The 21,097-nt window shown below is 38.1% G+C and overlaps 1 protein-coding gene across 5 annotated transcripts in view; it reads left to right on the forward strand.

The window, feature by feature from the left end:
- col13a1 (collagen, type XIII, alpha 1) overlaps nucleotides 1–21,097 on the forward strand; it is an 85,704-nt gene that overhangs the window by 41,211 nt on the left and 23,396 nt on the right. For 3 of the 5 annotated variants that reach the window (XM_056760304.1, XM_056760308.1, XM_056760307.1), the window contains exons 5-18: nucleotides 3,486–3,536; nucleotides 5,799–5,834; nucleotides 6,308–6,334; nucleotides 6,642–6,668; nucleotides 7,710–7,736; nucleotides 7,829–7,855; nucleotides 7,954–7,980; nucleotides 10,745–10,786; nucleotides 13,388–13,471; nucleotides 14,443–14,484; nucleotides 14,624–14,641; nucleotides 15,158–15,184; nucleotides 16,186–16,230; nucleotides 18,100–18,126. In XM_056760304.1, coding sequence (XP_056616282.1) covers nucleotides 3,486–3,536; nucleotides 5,799–5,834; nucleotides 6,308–6,334; nucleotides 6,642–6,668; nucleotides 7,710–7,736; nucleotides 7,829–7,855; nucleotides 7,954–7,980; nucleotides 10,745–10,786; nucleotides 13,388–13,471; nucleotides 14,443–14,484; nucleotides 14,624–14,641; nucleotides 15,158–15,184; nucleotides 16,186–16,230; nucleotides 18,100–18,126 — 507 coding nt within the window. The remainder of the gene's footprint in view (nucleotides 1–3,485; nucleotides 3,537–5,798; nucleotides 5,835–6,307; nucleotides 6,335–6,641; nucleotides 6,669–7,709; nucleotides 7,737–7,828; nucleotides 7,856–7,953; nucleotides 7,981–10,744; nucleotides 10,787–13,387; nucleotides 13,472–14,442; nucleotides 14,485–14,623; nucleotides 14,642–15,157; nucleotides 15,185–16,185; nucleotides 16,231–18,099; nucleotides 18,127–21,097) is intronic. The other 2 variants (XM_056760305.1, XM_056760306.1) reach the window with 2 other exon arrangements.

Below are 21,097 nucleotides of genomic sequence, written 5' to 3' on the forward strand. Positions count from 1 at the left end.
AATCCCTCCCTAAAAGCAGGTTAAACTCAAACTGCGAGCCCCACGCAGAGCATTCCATATTTCACCCGGCGTAAAACTACATTGTGCTCCTTTAGACTCTCACAGGAAGTGTTTTTTCACTCGTCATGGCTTATCCTTCCCCCCTCAAACCTCCTCCACTGACCAGTCTGTCTGTGAGAAAAGTTAGCAGCCCCCTCATCTACTATCCATTACTCCCCACAGGACAACAATGTAACACTTCAGTGCCTCCGTGCCCCATTTAGCCTTCAATACCCCGCCTGACCTGCTAAAACTAGCCTAAGATGGTTCGATGGTCTTATCTGGTTTATGCTGGTCTCCTGAAAAAGAAGGAAAATCAAACGGCCTTATCTAGTCTGAGCTGGTTTGCCGGTCTTCAAGTCAGTTTGCTGGTTTGATGTGATTTTTTAGTTTTCGATTTTTTAACCTTTTATTTTCATTAGTGTGCTTTAGGTTCTAGACAGTTCTACCCTGTTTTAATAGTTGCATCTTAAATTATTTTCCTGTAATTAATGTCATTTATAAAAAAACGCTACCCCAATATTGACAAGATTTGCTTTAAAAATACTATATCTTCATATAAAAGAAAACATTCTGGGCATTAAAGTTTTGTGAAAATGATTTAGAACTCAAACTTAACTTGCAAAATTAAGAAAAGAGTGAGAAACAAGTTAAATAAATCCCCTTTTAAGAACTGCTTTTGTAGCCATATTGTGCCTATGTACCAAGGTTGCCCAGTGCCAAGTTTACTCACAAATTAGGGTTACTTTTACTTAAATAATTGTATTGCAATATATTACTATAACTTTTTTCTAATTTACTCTGATATGTGGGCTAGGGTCATTGGGGAATTTTTAGTTATGTAGATCTGGCAACCCAGCTCTGGACTTGGACATTTTGTCTGTTGCACCTTGCAACAAGCAAATGAAAAATACTTCGCATTTTAGCTGCCTAAGATGGGAAACAACTGGCTAAGCAGCTAAGCAGCATCCTACCTGGGATGGGGATTCATCTTGAACCAGTTATCTGGAAGTCCAGCTAGTCCAGCCTAACCAGCTAAGACCAGTTTGGCCATGCTGGGAAACTATTTAAACCAGCTCCAAGTACTTTTTAGGCTGGTTTGAGCTTGACCTATCATCAGAATCCCTTCATCCCCTCAATACACATCTCAACAACCTACCCACATCACTGCTTTCATACCTAAAATAGTGTCTCCCATTCCCCAACCACCAAACAGCGTCACAGGCTGCTGCATGACTGTGTCCTCTCTAGAACCTCTCTAACACTGGTTCCTCTCTGTCTCTCTCCTCCTCACTGTGCATGTGACTGTGTCTGCTGTGACTGACCAGGGCATAAAGGGGAACTCTGGGGAGAAGGTAAGTGCAGGACATCGGCCTGCATGTGCAAAACTCAGACTCTATCTCACTGTGGGTGGCTCTGTTAATGTGGGTGGGGGGAGACCCGAGCCCATCAGACACTGTGAGCAGGTATCGTGATTTATATCAGGGATGCTTTAGGATTTCTTTCGAAAGGCATCGGGGTCACAAAAGACGTTTCTCACAATGGTTAGATTACCTGTGTTTATTCTCGGTGTGGTAGATCTGTAAAAAGTACTCTAAGTTGGAGCTATTTAATTTAAGACTCCCCACTTTCTACAGAATATGTTTGGAATAGAGTAGCTTACGAAACCCTACCACGTCTGGACGTATCCAAAGACTCCGAAAACCATCCAAAATTGTAATGAATATCGTTGCTGAGAACTCCTGTATGAATTTTGAAACATAAATGTGCTTCTATTCGCTATGGTTGAGCAGTATATACTGGATTCAGTACATTTAACTTCAAATCCTGTTGTGGCGTTTGTGGTTTAAGCTGTTTTTAACCAGTCCCATTTGGCAGCTGCCTTTAGTGTTTGTACAAGCCAGCAGTTCTGCGGGTTTCCTTCATCAAACTGGAATGATATTTACTGTCTGACGGAGAACATGCAATGTGAGGAGAAACATGTTTCCCATCCTTCACCACAACAGAAAACTAGTGAAACGTCCTCACTCGTACTGTATGTGCCAACAAAAGACTGCCGTTGAGGTTATGGAGAACTTGGAAGAGAAATAAAGGGTTTAGTGTGACCACCAGGTCGACAAGGAGAGAACCAGACGATATATGGACTTGGAACAAGCATCCGGTTCCCCATCCAGAATATCCAATGGGCTTCCCTGATATTTCCATTGACTAATTGTTACAGAGGTTTACTCCTTGTAAGCATGGTCATGTTTTGCCTTCCGGCTAAGGGTGGTCATAACCGAACAACACATTTCGATTGTGGAACTTCATTAGATATGACAACCCCCTTTGGATAAACAGGCAAGCTAGCCCGCAAACTTACAACTTTAACGTTCTTGAAATTCTGTCTGGTTTTTCAGTGGTTGCGTTTGGAAAGCAATGCCATAAGACAAGTTGATGATTGATTGGTTGAACTCAGCAAGAACTGCTAGCTTGAGACAAGGTATTCTTTAAAGAGAAGGATTATTTGCGGTGCGAAATTAAATCTGTTAAGATCGTATCTTTCGATAGTAAGTCAAATTCTTAAATATCACCCGGGTTGCACGGCATGTTTTTTAAGAGCTGAACTTGCTCCAGCTTTGCCCGATTATATTTGGACTCTTTGTTCGACACCCATTCCTAGCTGCCAAATGCTTGTAACGCAAGCCTTTTCAAAGGGATATCTCTAGATCCTCAGTTGTCCTGTTGCACAGATCTCTTCAAGATTCTGTGGGTAACCATAAACCTCGGGGGCAAAGCTTAGGAGTCCTTTCTTTTCCTTGTCTTATGTATCAGCCGTGTTCAACACATCTCCATGACTATAATAAATATTCCTCAACCTCCTGCTAAAGCAGGCATTCAACCAGAAGAATTAAAGTTTGTCCACAATTTGATGGATGGCTGGGTCATCAAAGATGTCTTCGTGATAGAGTTTCACAGGAGAGAGCTAATTAGGGAAAGTGCTTGAAACCTGAGAGCTTTTGCAGGATTGGTGGTGCTTGGTACAGCGCAACAGACAGGCCAACACGGTGCAAATCACCTAGTTTGCGCCACATAACCAGCCCGCCGGGCCATTTGCTGTTTGCTCAGCAGTGCTCCTTGACCCCTCTCCACGCTGTCAAGGCGAAAACTACGACCCTGAAATGAGAACCAAGTGTCGGTCTGCTGACATTTTACTTGGAGAACCCAAAACACAGCACATATGCCTCGGAGGCACATGCAGTTCCTTCTAGACTGGTCTCTCTGTGAGGTGGATTAGAAAGAGTTATGTTAAACAGATGTTGCAGGCTGTTGTTTTTTCTCTCTTGTCTTATTTTTTTGTGTAAATGAATCTTTGGTGCATTTGCTAGGTGAAGTATAGCATGGATATCAGTCTCTTCTGTCAGTTCTTCTTCTCACTATCTTTCTACCTCTCTATCTGTCCATAGGGAGCACCAGGGGAGCCGGGTCTGTCTATCATTGGCCCAAGAGGACCTCCTGTAAGTGTTTGCTCTGTCACTAATAAAACTCTTCATCATCTCCTCCTGCTAATCTCAGATCTCCAGAGTAGAAAAGTGTTGCATTTGAATCCTTACGAAGTTTTTCTTGGCAAGGGGGTCATCTATTGTGTTTCTGCACTTTCAGACCACCCCTAAGTGAACTCGATAAATAAACGGTCTAAGAAAGATAAAGCAGGATCAGTAGTGTGTCGTCTTCCAACACACTACTGCATGTCAAGCGAATCTAATGAATCTCAGCCAATCGTGATCACAAACGCATTCCTGCTGCGCCTTGTATGGAAGCACTAACGCTTCATCGCAACATAGACGGGCTGCGACTCCCACGTAATGACGGCCATTTGGAATCTCATCTTCATTAGTAGCAAGGAATGAAAACATCCCACCCCTTGTCATTATAATCCAGACGTTACAGGTTTCACTCTAATAAATAAGTGTAAAGAAGTGGTCCGCCATCAGATTAAATGGGGCTTGTCCTGATCTGGCACCCTCTCGCTTTCCACACATTCCACCGAGCGAGACAAAAGCGTAATGTTACACCGTCAGAAGCACAATTTCCTTTTCTGATTCATGCCGTGCAGAGCTTTGGCACTGCGGTTGCTTCATTCGCACTCTTGGCTGCCGGGCTGCGGACACCTAATGGCAGGTCCGTCCGGCAGACATCTGTTTTTGCACTTTGCTGATTATATACTTCTTCATACCTCTGACCCATCACCTCAAATAAGGCTTCAACTGTGGATATCAGGCAGAAAGTGCTGTAGACAGCAAGAATCATTCAAGAGTGAATTTTCTTCAGCAGGTGAATTGGCCGCACGGTCCTTGTCCTCACATTTGAGGAGTTCACATAGGTTGATTAGAGATGGAGATTTGGAAAGGCCGGCAGAAACGACTGCTTTAGCCAAGGAGGTACTTTTTTCACACTTCCTGAAAGAGGGTGATTACACAGAGCAGTTAAGTCGTAAAGATGATGTTCAGGTATTGAGGTGTTATTACATCTAATCATATTTTTTCATGGCAGGATGTGTATTACTGAGCGCCATTTTACCCTTTAACAAGTGTTAAAGTGTTTTAATAAGTGTTTTAAAAACGTTTTATTTCATTAAGAGGAAAGTAGTGGTAGACAGGAAAGAACTAAGAAGAGCAAAGTTTTGTAGTTTTAGTAATATTTTAAATGAGCTTTTTTTGTTTTTTGTTTTTTAGCTAAGTTCATCAAATTATATTCAGGCCTTATTTGGTTTAAAAAACAATTAAGTGTTTATATTAATGGTTACTAAATTAGTAGTTTTAGTAAATAATCTGTAAATTATACCTTTTTATGTCACAAGCCAGTGTGCTACCTAACTCTATTTTAAGATTTCGGCACTCAATCTTTTCTTATGTCTTGTCATTGGTTGTTTTATTCATGGCTTTATTAAAATGGACTTTGAAAAATTGTGTCTGTCTTGAAAGTGCCTGAAAAGTACGTTCAGTAATCCGTGTTTCACTCTATGATTGGAGTGCAATCATGAAAATCTCATTAAATCACTCTAAAAATAACATCATTTGTTGCTTAATTTGTTTCTTTGGAGAAACATGTCAGATTCTTTTCTTTGCACATTCACTTTTTGGTACGTCTCGTTACTGTTTCGTAACATGAAAATGAGTGTTGTCAGCCCTGTTTTGAGTGATTCTAGAGGGCATATGCCACTACTTCTGTTATTACAGACCTCAGCTTCCCAAGGAAAAGAAAATCAGCCATGTTTCAATAACTACCTGAGACCCAGACATACAATCCCCTTCATTAGCTCCGTTCACCTCTTCCTTGTAATTTTCTCTCAGGTCTCTCTACACAGCCCCTTTTTTTGCCAGGCATATTGAATAGCTTCCTCTTTTCCCAAGGGTTCCAAGAGGTTTTTTCAGGAAAGCAAACTTGCTATTGTTCCCAGGAGAATGTTGCACTAATCATTATTTCATTCACAAGCTTTTTCTCATTGACTCTCGTATTAAATAAAGACCACTTATTAATTTTTGCTTTTTTTATTGTTGAGATTCGTGTTTTATTTGTCTATTTCTTTCACAAAGTGCTTCCAACCAGGCAGGAAGGCTCTTGTCCTTCAAACTCAATTATGACTCACACAGCTATGTTTCAATGAGGAAACAAGGCAGCGTCTCTCAACACAGACCTCCATTCAACACGCTAACATAATCCTTATGTTTTTTTGTGGGTAGAAAATAACTCTTCTTTTTCTTTCCTTCTCCCCTCAGGGACAGCCTGGTACTAGAGGATTTCCAGGTTTTCCGGTAAGCATCTTTTGTCTAAAGCCAGTTGTATAGAGTTAGTTTGAAAGCCATCAATTAGGTGTTGTTTCCTATCATTTAAAGGATGCTTAGGCCTATGACTGTGGCTTACAGAATTTACAGTAGACTAGACACATTCAGCTGAATGAAGATAAGGGATAACGTGAGAATGTAGAAGCATATTTAAGGAGTATACATTATGTCCCAGGGCTCTTTCTGCCTACTTGCTCTGGTCATAAAGACTCTTTTCAGGTATTTCTTACTCTCTCTGATCAGTGATTTGACTTGGAATACAGTAAGCTCACTGTGTCTGTAATGTGTTGCTCTTTAACACTTGACCCGTATCCTAGCTTGAACCTTAAGGAAGTACGTGTTTTTCCATAAACATTCTTATATCAGAGAGCTAGTCTAGACTGGAAGAAAATTTGAGCCGCTTTGGCCTTTCACAATTTCATCTTTCTCTCGCTTTCTTTCAGGGTCCCATTGGCTTAGACGGGAAACCTGTGAGTTTTGCTTGATTCTTTGAAAATGTTTGAATAATTGATACAGGTTTGGAACCTCTGAACTAAAGCACCAAAGTACTTGGCAGTAATTGATGGTCATTAAACAGCAATGATGCGGATAATTATGTTAATAATGATTATGGCAATTATTAAAAGAAAATCACCATGAACACCATAACAGATGAAACCAGTGATGATATGTGTATTAAGAATGACCTTTGTATATATTTAGTAGTTTATGCGATCGAAAATGTTTACACAAAGTGGATACTTTGTTGGACAAAATGTGTTTTTCCACCCTATACAGGGACAGAATGGTCCAAAGGGAGATATGGTAAGCTTTCTTTTTTCGAAATGAAATATTTAGTAGCCAAATCATCTCTTTTCTTTTATTAGGACATGACAACACATTTCGACCTTAACCTTAGTATTAATTGACATGTTAAAATCCAAATCTAAGTACTAGAAGGGCAACATAATGAGGCCTGTCATGTTCCCTTTGCCCAATGAAATATTACTGGACTAAACTCAACTATATTCACCCTAAAAGAGAGCTTGTCATGAAGAGAAAAAGGTAAAACACATCATAAAGATAAATTTGTCAGTGTCCATAAAACTCACCAGTAGAGCTATTTGTTTTCGAGATGGCTTGTGTCGGTGATGTTTATCTAGCCGGTTAGCGTGGCCGTATAAATTCACAAGAACAACACTCGGTCGTTTGATTTATGATTAGAGCGGCTGAACTGCTGAGCGTTGCCGGCGTGTGTATGTATGTGTGATAAGACCACTTACCCACGTTTTGTCGAAAGTGGCTTCCAGCAACATCTATATAAGTTCAACCGCCTGGGGTGTTAAAACAAGGCTGTCCTTTTAAACTGTGATTTGAAACATGTTTTCCAGAGCCTACTCTGATATTGATGAAAGACAATGGTCAGATACATTGTGCTCACCAGCTGTTCCCTTTTAAATGCTCCTTATGAAATATAGTACAACTTTTATCTTCTTTTTTATGGCATTATAAGAAATGGCAAGGTGACAAGACTTCAAAAGAAAAGTACACTTCAAAATAACACCTCTGTAAGACAATATCGGATTAAACGCTCCAGCTTTGAACATGCCATTGGGGTTTAACTATAGTACAATTTCTGCCTTATGCTGGGTTTTTGATCTTATGTTTTATTGAAAGGTTTCTTTAAGATTTATATCTGTTTAAAGAAAGAATGTTGTGTTTTGAATACGTTGTAAATATTGCATTAGTTATTTTGTGCAATTGTGTATGTTATGACTAAGAAATTTGCCATTGTTGATTGTAAACAGGAAAGTTAATCATGAAAAACTATGTGAAACTTCCATATCCATTTTTTTATTTTCCCAGGGTGCTCGTGGTCCTAAAGGAGTTCCAGTAAGAATTTTGAAATATATTTTATATGTTCTTTATTCCATATTAAAATTGTTTCCAATGAAGTTAAATTGCTTAAATTATTGTTTTTTTAGGGTGAACCTGGTCCAAAAGGAGAGAAGGTAAGAACATATAGAAAAATTTAAAATAAAAGTAAATGTTATATACTGTGTTTAGTAGATAGGCACGCTGATTAATTTTTGTGTTTTTTTGCCTATAGGGTGTGTGTGGTGACTATACTCACAGGGTAAGTCAACGTCCATTTATCTTTATTAAACCCTCATTAAAAGACCACTGAATGAATCATTTATTGTTAAAAATAAGCTACCAAGTATGATTCAAAGGCTATCTGGTGTGGTGTATTCAACAAAACCACAAGCATATGTTTTCATTTTGGTTTACGTGATGTTGTTCTGTTTGTCTGAGTGATTTGTCTTGTTTACCTCTAAACAGACATGTACAAAATGTTTGGCTGTCTGCTCGGAGACCTTAAAGTGAGGGAAAAATAGATTGACAGCTTGGTGCTGTCTCAGTTAGGTAGCACATGGAGCAGCATGCCAAGACTGGGCCTCAAAGTAGATCAGCTCTCTCTCTCTCTCTCTCTCTGGGAAATCACGGTTTCATGTAAACAAGGCAATTTTACAAACAGCCTGCTGAATAAGATTTGATAAAGCTTTCTGTAAAACACGTCCAAGTTTTTGATGTGGTTATAGGGATATGGTAACAGCCCTGGCCAATTTAAGTAATTTTGGCATTTTGAAGCTATTTTATCAATTATATTATATCAAAAATGGCACGCTATATAAAACTAGGACAAAAGGATTTGTGGTCGATTCTTATCATTTATTAAAAAAAATCTGTCTTCAACGGAAGTATCTTTCATGTTTAACTATATTGTAATGTGGATATATAGTCTAGTGTATACAGGAAATATGCATTATCTCTAATATATCGTATCAAAACAAAGCTGTTTGTCATGCATGTCAGCCAGCCCACATGGGAGGCAGTGGACTATTTAGAAAGCTGAACATAAAGGGGGTCTTTTTGGGTGGGATATAAGGGTGGTCTTTTTGTACATGGATACTTCCATTCAGGGTTAAACCTAAAGGTCACTTTGAGCACTATATGAAAAGCCCTGGAGTGGTGGAGCTAAAATGGATATGATCACACCTGTGTGTGTGTGTGTGTGTGTGTGCGTGTGTGTGCGTGCGTGTGTATGTTTGTGTGTTACGTGTGTGTGTGCATGTGTTTACTGTATGTATCCGTACCCACATATCCATGTATTTGTATGTTGGGTGGATTTAAGCAGGGACTCCAACTGAAAACGCTGGCAGCTTTGCGCTCCAGTCAGACTCTGATGTTGAAGGTTTGTGGGCTGCTCGCTCATCCCTAATGTCATTATATGTGTGTCACAGTCCTGCTGCAAAGAGAGATATAGCCGAGATCTGTAGATTATCCATGTGGGATATCCAGAGACTGCTGCCTGATATAAAACAGTACAGCAATTTACATTGGCACATACATGTGCAGCCTGCTTTCTCTTTGGCTCTCTGAGGAAACTTTTAATGGTTGTGGTATATTATTCTAAAGTACACTATGCAACTGTAAATTTATCTGGAATTACAAATTATGTGACTTTTTTTGTAAATGTGCAATACATAAATACTGTAAGTCTTTTGCATTTTGATTGGTCTGAATATGCATAGAGTACTTTCTATTCTGGTGGGGTTGTTGAAAAACACCTGCTGTTGGGAGAGATTAAAAAACTTGCCTTCTTTCTTTGTCTGTATTTTCCTCATACTCTGAAATTCACTGAAGCAATGTCTGCAAAACATGATACATCACTAAAATGATAGTTTTTGTCTTGTATTGCAGTACAAATGTCTAAAACATCTTAAAATAGAAGATCATTTTTTTTTATAGACAAGCACTTTTTTAAATAAAATAAGTTTATGCCTAAACCAAGCAAATATAGCAGGGTAAGAAAAATGGTAATACTTTAGTATAGGGACCAATTCTCACTACATACTAGTTGCTTATTAGATGCCTATTTTTAGCATATTGGCTGTCTATTAGTACTTAGAAAGCACATATTCAACATGACCTTATTCTACTTCCTTAATCCTACCTAGTACCTAAACCTAACAACTGCCTTACTAACTATTAAAAAGCAACAAACTAGTAGTTTACTGAGGCAAAAGTCATAGTTAATGGTTTTTTAATACTGAGAATTGGACCTTTAAAAAAAGTGTGACCAGAAAAATAAACATAACTTAATTCTACTTTTTTTCTTACTCCACGGACAGATATTTTTGCTTGATTTAAACATAAGCTCACTTAATATTGATAACTTTTCAGGAAAAACATAAATTAATATTAGAATGCATGATACTCAACTTCTTCACCAATACCAATTATTCATTGTGATATCTGCCAATACCAACACCGAAGATTAAACAAATATTTCTTAACTTTCTGAATGTTATTGGTTCATATAATGATTATTAATACTGAACATCAAACTGATGATGTTTCTTAACATTTTCTATACACAGAGTACAAATTGCATTTTCTTGTCCTCTTTTGATTGACAGGATACAGTATATCAGCCATGATCATTGGCGGTTTTTAAATTATACGTGGATAGCCAATAGTGTGAAAAATTCCTTTTTATCGACCGATACCGATCATTGGCAGCTATATAGCTATATGTACTTAATATCTTATGTCATTTTAGAATTTTCAAATTTTTAGACATTTGTACTGGAAAAGACGAAAATGCTACGTAAGAAATACATATTTTACAGTTTTAAAACGGCGTTTCAAAGGAGAAATTTAAGAAAAGCTAATTAAAATAAAAAAATGATGTTCTAACAAATAAATCAAACAGAGCTATGAAATAGTGGCATATCCCGGAAAGAAGGCAAATATTTTTGTCTTAATCTGTTAAACTACGTATATACGTCAATAACTCTTCAATCTGTACTTTGTAATGCTGCTGATTTTAACAGAAACGCCGTATTGTCAACACCTGTGTTGGAGGACATGCCACAGTAAGTGTATTGCGAAACTCTCTTTGTGGCAAGACTGAATCCAGCCTGATCTACACAGCATTGCCGCAGAGACTATGGGTGCCATCACAGTGGAGTTTAATACTTACTGACAATTATGCAAATGTTATTTGAAACAGTATAATGACACTATATGTTACTATAATCAGAGAGACTTTCATCTATTTTAAAATTTTAAATGAATAAAACACACACACACCACTGTAATGCACCCTTGACTCTGTAAAGCGATGCTAAGTCCCTTTGGCTCTCTGTTTCCTACTCGCTCGTTCTATCTCCTTGCCTTGCTGTTTCCTCACTGTCTTGTTTTTACTTCTTTTTCTGTTTTCCCCTCATTTCCTTCCCTCTGGCCTGTTTCCTCCCTTTGGCCTCCCGATGAACTTGTTGGCCTGGTGGTTTTGTGCACCGTTGCCCACCTGTGCTTTGTGACCTCAGCAGATGTTGCCCATCACCGTTCGCAACATGCCCTCAATAAGCCCTCTAATCCTAAAGCGCCTCAAGGTACATCTCTCTCTGCCATCCTCTGCACCCTTTCCCTGCGGATGCCAACCTACGTCTACCAAGTGCCAGCTGGGCCTGACCCATCGGGAAACCTCTGTGGCGCCACTGTGTTCAGAGGCCGAACCGAAAATTCAAGGCTGTTAACAATTACACAGCTTTTCTGAGGCTCAATATAGCCGGGTTTAATATCAAAGCCTCAGCAATAGTTCCATTATGGTAGCAGTCAAGAATTATAGTCCACTACTTTCCTGAAATAATGTCACGTTCATAAAATTTATAGACACGCAAAGCTTTACCTCACAGGAAGAACTTCTGTCAGCCTGTCTCTGGCTTTTCAGACATTGTCCAGCTGTTATAACGGGACAATATTTCAATAAAAACCTTGTGATATATAATGGATTGTCCTTATATGTGCCGTCCTCTGGTAAAGTTTGGGATCGTAAAGGTATCACGCTGTGAATTTATGAGGTCTGGGACAAAATGATAAAAGTGTAAAATGTAAAGCAAAAATCTCTATATTTTATTACATGAATTTCCTTTTAAACTATTAGCCTTTTGATAATGTTTTTTAAATGTCTTCATTTTCTGTTGTAATACGAACTGCTTCAAAACAGGAGAGAAAACTCATCAATCCATTTCATGGAGTCTTTAAAAGTTCGAATTTTACATTTTATAACCTCCATCAGTCTACGATGACTCGTGAAAGCGGAGCACAGACACCAGAGCTGCGGCCATGTTGAAAAAGCAAACAGTAGTAAAATTCTGACTGTATAATGCTCACAATGACAGTCTAAACACAAGACCGAGAAAGAGCTTATTTGGCAGTGAAGTTGTCACTCCCTACACGACGATATCTGACTTCTATCCTGTTTTAAAGATGTAAGTCTCTAGTACTCGCTCCAGAAAGTGTCCCTGGCACAGGTTGACCTTGGTTGGCATCCATCCTCCATCTTATTTCCACAGGTGCGCATCTGTGTGCGCCATTCCAGAGTACCATGTTTGGAGAGAAAGTTACATACTGTGGAACACCACAGTGTTGAGAAATAAACGTTGCTGATAATTGACCGGGTCAGCAGGTTGGGTTGTGTCTTTGCGATGGATAGGGATCATGCAATGTATCTATTTGAGCAATCTACATCTGTTCTTGTAAATTGCATCTAGACAAGTCCTGTCAAGGAATAAACGGATAAAATATGTTTTTGAAACTGATGGATGTTCGGATTGCTTTGTGTTTTAGACTGAATGGAGACAGTGATAAAACAGGGCTTCAACAGTATCCGCCTTTGTTGTATTTAGTCTGTCGTTTGCGTAGTTGCCAGAATACAGGAAATCTTCATTTTCTAAAACAAACATAATATTATTTTAACCAACACTGAATCCTCGGCATCCAGACGAAGACTCTTTGATACTGAAAACAGACTTAAATTAACTACACAGCCGAAAGAAAAACGGCTGTTTTTCTCTTCTGAGAAGTAGCGTGATATTGTTTAGTCTTATTTCCTATTTTCATTACCCTCTTGCTGTGAAAATATTAGATACTTTCCTGTAGATGATTTTGTTTAGTCTCGTTCTGTGTCTGGCATCGTCTCCTTTAGTGGAGAAGATTATTTTAAAAAGAGGCCACGTGGTTTGTGTAGACCTTGGTGAAGAAGATCTGTAAGACCACATGTAAAATTGTAGGGCTCGTTCAGTTAAAGGCTTAAGTTTATGGTTAATAGTTAAATCGGAGAGATTTTCATAGGAAAGCACATTCAAGCCTATTGACCCTGGGGTGTATTAAACATAAAAATCAAATGCTAATTAGAGATGTTCCAAACATGGTACTCTTTAATGTAGTGTAACCCAACCACTCAAGTCATCCTGACAATTTCATTTTAACTCAACTATTGGATGTTGGTTCCTCTCAGCTTCAAGTCAGTTTTTTTAAACAGATTTTTAGTACATAACATATTAAGTGGATCATTAATTCTTCACTTGAAAATATGACATTATGAATTGAATCTGAGTGGACCCTGAGTTTATAAATTGTACTTTATATCCAATTGACCCCTATATCGCAGATGCTAACTCCCGGTCTCTCAGCAGGGCGAGACTGGAGCACAGGGACCACCGGGGCCTCCTGGCCCCCCAGGAAATCCTGGACCTACAGGCACTAGTGGATCCCCTGTAAGTCACAAAAAAAAAATCTGATTGGTCCATTTTGCCATTCAGGTTAATGACCATTTAACAGTACTGTATAATTGACCATTGTCCCAGGCAACCACTTCCCAGATTGCTAAATTCTCTTAGAACATTATTTTTCCTTCTCACATTAAATCATTTAGACATCAATTGCCATGTCTATTTATTTATTTTTTGGGCAAATAAAAAATAATTTTTTTTAGCAGATCACAAAATAAATTTGGCTCTTCCAAGCTTGGTGATGGCAGTGTATAGATAGCAAGTTTTTGAACATCCTGTAAGCGCATATTCCATTTTAAAGTAATCCATACGACTCCAGGGTCATATTTCCAGGGTTAATACATGTCCCTTGACACAAAACTTCACTTTTGTGAGCAAAAACAATTCATATTTTGAGCTAATTTAGTCAAGTTTGAATGTAAACAAAATTATCATTGTTCTTTTGAATCTCATTTGTTCTAGTCGTTACATGACACGCGACAACCAATGACATTGAAAAGTCAAGACTCGTACCACAGTGAAGCAGCAACATTCGAAACTTTGGAATCTCATTGGTTCTTGTGGTCACTAGACACGCGACAACCTTGAGTTGAGATTCATTGAGCCTTCGAGCTGCCATTTTGAGTGAGAACAATTTAAATATTGTATACATCCAAACGTTAGTGAATCAGCTCAAAATATGAATCATTTTTGCTTACAAATGTAACGTTTTGTGTCACGAGACATGTATTAACCCTGGAAATGTAACCCTGGAACGTATGTATAACTTGAATGCACTTTATGGAGCTTTGAAAACTGGGTCTCATCCACTGCCATTACTTAAATGGGAAGAGCCAACTCAGATCTTGATCCTCAAAAAGACAATGGTCATATACACCTGGGACGGCTCGAGTAAAATATAGGCTAATTGAATTTTTTAGGTGAACTCTTCCTTAAATTTGTTCATTGTGGTGTAGGGTAAACCTGGAGAACCCGGCAAACCTGGAAAGGACCCAAGGGTGAGTGTTTAGCTCTTTAACTTTCACTGGCTTGACACACATTGCACATTACTTGAAATAAAATCACAAGTCTGTCATTTTTTTTTATGCTTCAAAATGCAATTCTACAATGTGAGATTTTTCCTTCTTTCATTTCTAGATGCTACCAGGGCTGAAGGTGAGCTTGAAAAGCACACGATTGTCCAGCTGAACTGCAGTGATAGTATTTTCCACAGGCGTGTCGTAAACAGACTCGTATGAAGTTCACACACAGTTCAGCAGCCTGCGGGGCGGGTCTGCTCTGTTTTTGCCACTGCAGAAGGGGTGGATACGCCATAATTGATTATCCGTGTTGCTGTTGGATAAGTATGTATTTCCCCTGATGCATCAGTTGCCACTCAGTTTAGACCGGGGGAACTTTAATTCAAGTCCATTAAGAAGCACTAATCCCATACAGAAGTACACTTCTCTATAAAGATGGTCTAAAAGTCAAAATAACATCCGTAACTAGAGGCTTACTCTCTAAGACGTGAAGTACCTTATAAAGAAAGACTTTTCTTTCTTATCGGGTGTTGGACAACTTGATCTAGTGGTCTCCCTGTAAATATAAAAACACTTCTTCATAAAAGCATTTGCAATCCGACTAAAAGTCAATGGCTTTGACTTTTCCTCATTTATTTGCTCTTTTTAATAGGGTGAGCCTGGTGTATCTGGACAAAAGGTGAGTGTATTGAAGTTTATAACTAGATAAACATTTTTATCATTTTATTTATTCTGCGCTAAAGAAATAGTTCCCCCAAAAATGAAAATGCTGTCATCATTTACTCACCCTCGGGATGTTTCAATCCTGTAAACATTACTTTGTTCTCCTGAACACAAAGGAATATATTTAGGAAGGATGTCTTTAACCAAACAGATCTCATTCCCGTATTTACTTCCATAGTAGGAAAAAATAATACTATGGGAGTCAATGAGGTAAAAGATCTGTTCGGTTACTGACACTCTTCCAGATATCTTCCTTTGTGTTCAGCAGAACAAAGAAATGTATACAGATATGGAACAATCTGAGGGTGAGTAAAGGACGACAGAATTTTCATTTTTGTGTGAACTATGCCTTTAAGTAATGTATATGTGACTGGGTCATCCGAGTACTTTTTCAATTGCACATTTCAAAGGCAAGATAGACATTTAGGACCGGTGATTGCTTTAAAAGGCATCAGAGACGTATCTTCACTCGGTTCTGGAAAACACCAGGAAGTGATTCATCTGCTCAGGCGCACCTTTAGGAATAAAACAGAAACTTAAGGGAGTGACACGTCACTTATCATTCAGCAGAGGGATTGATCATTACTGAATGTGAGGATAGTCGAACGTCATGTTAGATGAGGAGTTATAATCTGGAGATAGAAACCTGGCTCATCACTTTAAGGAAGCCGGTAGGATAGAGGATGTTGAAGTCATTGCACAGTACAGCAAAAATAGGGAGGATTAGAGAAAATACAAATCATTAAATAAGAAAGCTCTTCCTGCTTTTTCAAGTGAATTTGTTGTCTTTTTTTAATAAGAATTTAACTCTGTATGCTGTAGTTAATAGTCACATTTTTTGTTTTTTCATAAAATAAAAAAATACATTATTATGCAATATTTATTCTTTCAATTGCAATTTAGTAAAGCAGCATTCGGTGTCTAATCTTTCTCTATTGTTTTCTCTTTATCTCGCAGGGTGATCGTGGTGAGGTGGGTCCAAGTGGACCTGAAGGCCCGAAGGTAAAACTAACATTTTGTCAGTTTAAGCAGCTTAAATAATTAATCTTCTCCACAAATCACCCTTCCCTTCTGGGTCAACCTATTACATAATCCTACAACAGAAGATGACGTCAGCTCCACAGCACCCATTGATTAAAGTGATGGTTCAGGCAAAAATGAAAATTCTGTCATCATTACTCACCCTCTTGTCATTTTAAACCTTCATAACTGTCTTTCTTACGCAGAACACAAAAGAAGATATTTTGAAGAAGTTGGTAACCGAACAGCACTGGACCCCATTCACTTCTATTGTATGGACACAAAACCAATGCAAGTGAATGGGGGCTGGTTCTTTACATTCTTTAAAATATCTTCTTTTGTGCTCTGCAGAAGGAAGAAATATCATTGCATGTACAAAAAAGCCAAAGAGACATTTCTCAAAATCTCTTCTTTTGTGTTCTACAGACGAAAGAGTCTTATACAGGTTTTATAAAACATGAGGGTGAACAAATGATTCCAGAATTTTTGGGGGCAAGAACTGTATCTTTAAGGAATGTATATTTTTTGTGTGTTGGTAGTGAAACACTGCGTTTACTTGTAAGGTTAGCAGTTGAAATACCAGATGGAGCACTAGTAGATTTAAAGGAAATACCATGGGGCTGATAACAGCATCTCATTGGGTACTACTGTCCTTTAAAGCCATTGAGTTCCTTGCCCCTGAGGTAATAAGAGATTGTATTAAGATTGTACTGGACTGGATTAGTGTAATACAGTAAAACACAAGTCATGAAAAGAGTAAAACCACATAAACATTGTTTAACATCTTCAATCTATATTGTCTCCATTGAAGTCATCTTTATTACACTCTTTTCTACACACGCCTCGGTTTTTTCCTAACAAAACATTTAGTCAAACAGCTTGCGCTACAAGAAGTTATACATAGATTGATTGACAATGTGTGAGAAATACGTATTGGCACACAAAACACATGAGGATTTTCCCACATGAAATTGGATTTACTTTGCCCTTACTGCCTGTACTTCAGGTCTGTTTCGCTTTTACACGTTTGAACTCTGGAGCAACTTGCCTGTGCTTCATTTCCATTCTACCTTTGTAGACTTAAGCTTTCTTCCATGAACCATCTAGTTCTTTCCAACACACGTAGCCAGTCACTATCCACGGCTGGATTGATAGCGAGCGTGTCAAATAGGGCACAGTGAGCTTATGGAAAATTCCTCATAGAATTACAGTAGAGCTCTATTGAAGTACTCTTGTGTTTGTTACGTGTATATTCATCACGTTTCATTTCTCAGGTGAAAAGTATTTTGCTCTAAAGCAGTGAATCGGTTATTTTGCCCAACTGCACCACCCTGTGGATACCTGCAGAACCAGCGATTTATGTCTGTTCAGAATAAGATCTTTGCATGCATCTGTATGAGAGGCACAGAGCCAAGTCAATGGCTTTACAATTTAAAGGTCCTTGGAGATACGTTATTTGGCACATTACCAATGCAATTTATCAAAATCTGACTCTTTCTGCCTCCCATGAGCATTAATTTCTGATAAATGACTATTTGTGACATCGATTCATGTTTTGCTGTTTACTTAGAGCTGCCAAGCCATGTGGCTGTAGAGCTTTTGCACAGAACAGAAATGTTTGTTCTTATAATTCCTACACTTAACAGAAACTTGTATGGGTTATTTAGATAAGCGGTGTAACTGTCCGAGACTTTTGAATTTCTCTGTATCTTATAGATTTAAAGTAGTTGCAAAAATAATATTTTAATTTTATTAGAAGGGAGTGAGAAAAAGAACATCAAGCTGTTTTGCATTATATATCACATGGCTCTCTTTATTTATTTATGTTGCTTTTCCTCGGTTCCTCTTCAGGGTCATAAAGGAGATCAAGGCCTTAAGGTAAGCGACACATTCGACTCTTTTTACTATTTAACTGTAAATATAGCACGTGTATGTTTATGCATGTGTGTAAGCGACATATACCAATAGTGAAAGTTTAGGGAATGACTGTTTATTTGACCAATGGCAGATGGATGGGAGGGGGTGGGTTTTGGGAGATGTATTAGAAAACCTCTATTATTTTTGGATTGGTGACACTAGTGCCGCATAAGGCAGTATTCACACTTGAATTATTTTTTGACAAGAAAAAAATGTCAATGCCGCCTTTTTAATAAAAAAAGCAATGTTGAACATTTTTGAACCATTGAGCAGCAGAAAAGACGCTGTCGTTTAAAAAAGTGCTCAGGATTTATTTTTAAAACGCGGTTTACTCCATAGGATTATAATGTAAAACAAATGCTAGCAGCTTCAAAAAAGAAGTCAAGTGTAAACATGGCCTAAATGACTCACTTCCCCTTTCAATTGAAGTGTGGCGATTCCAGCATTAGGAATGTGACATTTTCAGTCAAATTTAAAATATAACTTTTTTTACTTGTTTTTCTTACCAATATTTTGATCCCTCTGTTAATATGTTACTAAACTCCTGATCATAGAGTCCAGACATCAAACATATCAGTCTATAAGCTTTCTATTTGAGAAAAGGTAAAAATGGATGTGACAAAAAAGGACTCAGGTTTTTGAGAGACAACATACTTTGTAGGATTTCTGTGAGTTAACATGTACAAACCAGAAGCAATAAAACCCAGCAAATGGAGAAGGTTATGTTCTCAGCCCCACATTGGCTAAAACATCTTTTTTTAAGTCGCAGTAGCAGCTGAAATCTTCAAAGAGTAAATCTAAACATCTAAAGATTTATGTTACCATTCGTATAACTGTCTTAGTACACATATACAGTACATTTGCTGTAGTCATTGCAAAACCATCTGGCTGTTTATGACTGGGGATATTTGCGCTTTGTAAACAGAAGTGGGATGCATGTTAAGTTTACACCTGTTGATGCACAAATAGTCCCTACAGGCTTCAGCTACTTCACTTAGTATCTGATGAATGCTGAGTATTGTGCTCTAGAGCCTGTAGTTAAACTCATCTGTGTCGGCCAACCAGGACAAACACAGAGTGAGGTCATGAACAAAGTTTTCTTGATCTTTTGATTCAATTTTGATAATATTTGTCGTACTACTCAAAATTCCTCTCTTTGAATGAGGCAATTTCTTTAAGGAGTAGTTCACCTAAAAATTGGTCCTCATTGACTTTCTATTGTAACTTTAATTCTTACGTTTACATTCATTCATTTGGCAGACGCTTTTATCCAAAAGCGACTTACAAGTATGAGATTATATAAACATTTTGTCAACACGCTAAACAGTATCGTATTTAGTAAACAGTATTCTAGCTAAGTAGCTATGGATAGTCAATGGGGACCAATTTTGAAGCAAACTACCCGATTAAAGGCACAATAGCCAAAACAGCCTTCAAAGAGTCAGATAAATGAAGAACAATTGTTAAAGACAATAGGATATAAAAAGAATGATACGACCCCTTTAAATAAACAAGTCCATGGGCCAGACATCTAATGTCAAATTCTTCAAAACTTCCTCTTCTGTACTTCACTAGTCTAAGTTTGATGGAATTTCATTTCCTCTCCATATCCCCCTGACTCCTGTCTTACGACCACCCTATAGAGCCTCAAGGTGAAAAGACCTGATGCTCACAGGATCACATGTTTCTTTTAGATCATCATCTTTATCCATTTATTGCTTCTGGCTTTTGTATGTGGAGTGTGCCAGAAGAAAGCACTCCCTCATGTCATGATTTTGTTCGGCTTTATACTATCCCATGTCTGCATTAGTTGTCCAGTGTTGTGTTCCAACAGCGTGTGTATCTGTCTGTGTGGTGTGTTTGTTGCCTTTCTGAAAATATATTTTGGGTATATTATGTAGGGAGGGCAAGGAGTGGCTGGGCAAACAGGAGAAAAAGGAGACAAGGTACTTTGCCTTGTTGTGGATTTAACTGTGGTTTGTGACTGTGTGTGTTAAGCAATAACAATGGAGTACAGTTAAAATTTTCCAATGATTTTGCAGGAGCATGAAAGTTCTTACTGTACACAGTAAAAAACAGTTAGTAGGCTTCACTTAATTGTTGGTGTTAAGTTTTGCAAAAAAAATTTTAATGTAAATTTTACACACTTTTTTTAATGTTTCTTTCAGTAAATCTTTCAGTAAAATTTCAGTTCATGAGTAAAAGTTTTGTAAAGTTTTTGCAGTTTCAAAGTAAAAACTTGCGAAAATAAACCGTTTTTTTTTTAACTTAACTTAGAATTTAAAGACAGCCAGGTTACTTATTTTTTTTGAGTTCATTTAACTTATTGGTTGATATAATGAATTTCATGCAAAGTCATTATGTTAACTAGTATTTTTATGTTGAATTAATTAAAAAATTAAGGCAGCCAGATTATTCAAGCCGTGTGTCAGTGGACACAGCCCCTTAGGCTATTGTTTTAAGTGTAACACAAAAAACTTAAGTAAATCCTACTAGTTGTTTTTTACAGTTCATAGCATTAGCTATTGGTAGAAGAGATTTAGCAGACGTGTCACTCTTTTTGGGTGCGAAAATGTAAATAGTGACCCCATTGAGCCCCCTTAAATGCCGAAGAAGCACAATAAAATGTGACAAGTTACATCTTTGTGAGAAACAGACTATCTGTGTGAAGTTACAGTTTGAATATGCAGAACTGTGAATGAGATTTGAGAGGAAGAGAAGATCTGATCACAGACTGAGGGGAATCGTTCAGGACAGTCCAAATGTTTTGCATCTGAAACCAGGATGTGCACACCGGCATCATGCTGTGATTCCAGAGGGACTGGATGCTAAGAGAAAACATACGCAGAAGGCACAAGACGCTTGCCTTCATCTGAGCACCTGTGCCTCTGATTTAGAGCTCTCTAATCCTGAGTCCCCCGTTACACACCGC

The sequence above is a fragment of the Triplophysa dalaica genome, chromosome 11 (assembly GCF_015846415.1).
Source record: "Triplophysa dalaica isolate WHDGS20190420 chromosome 11, ASM1584641v1, whole genome shotgun sequence".
NCBI lineage: Eukaryota > Metazoa > Chordata > Actinopteri > Cypriniformes > Nemacheilidae > Triplophysa > Triplophysa dalaica.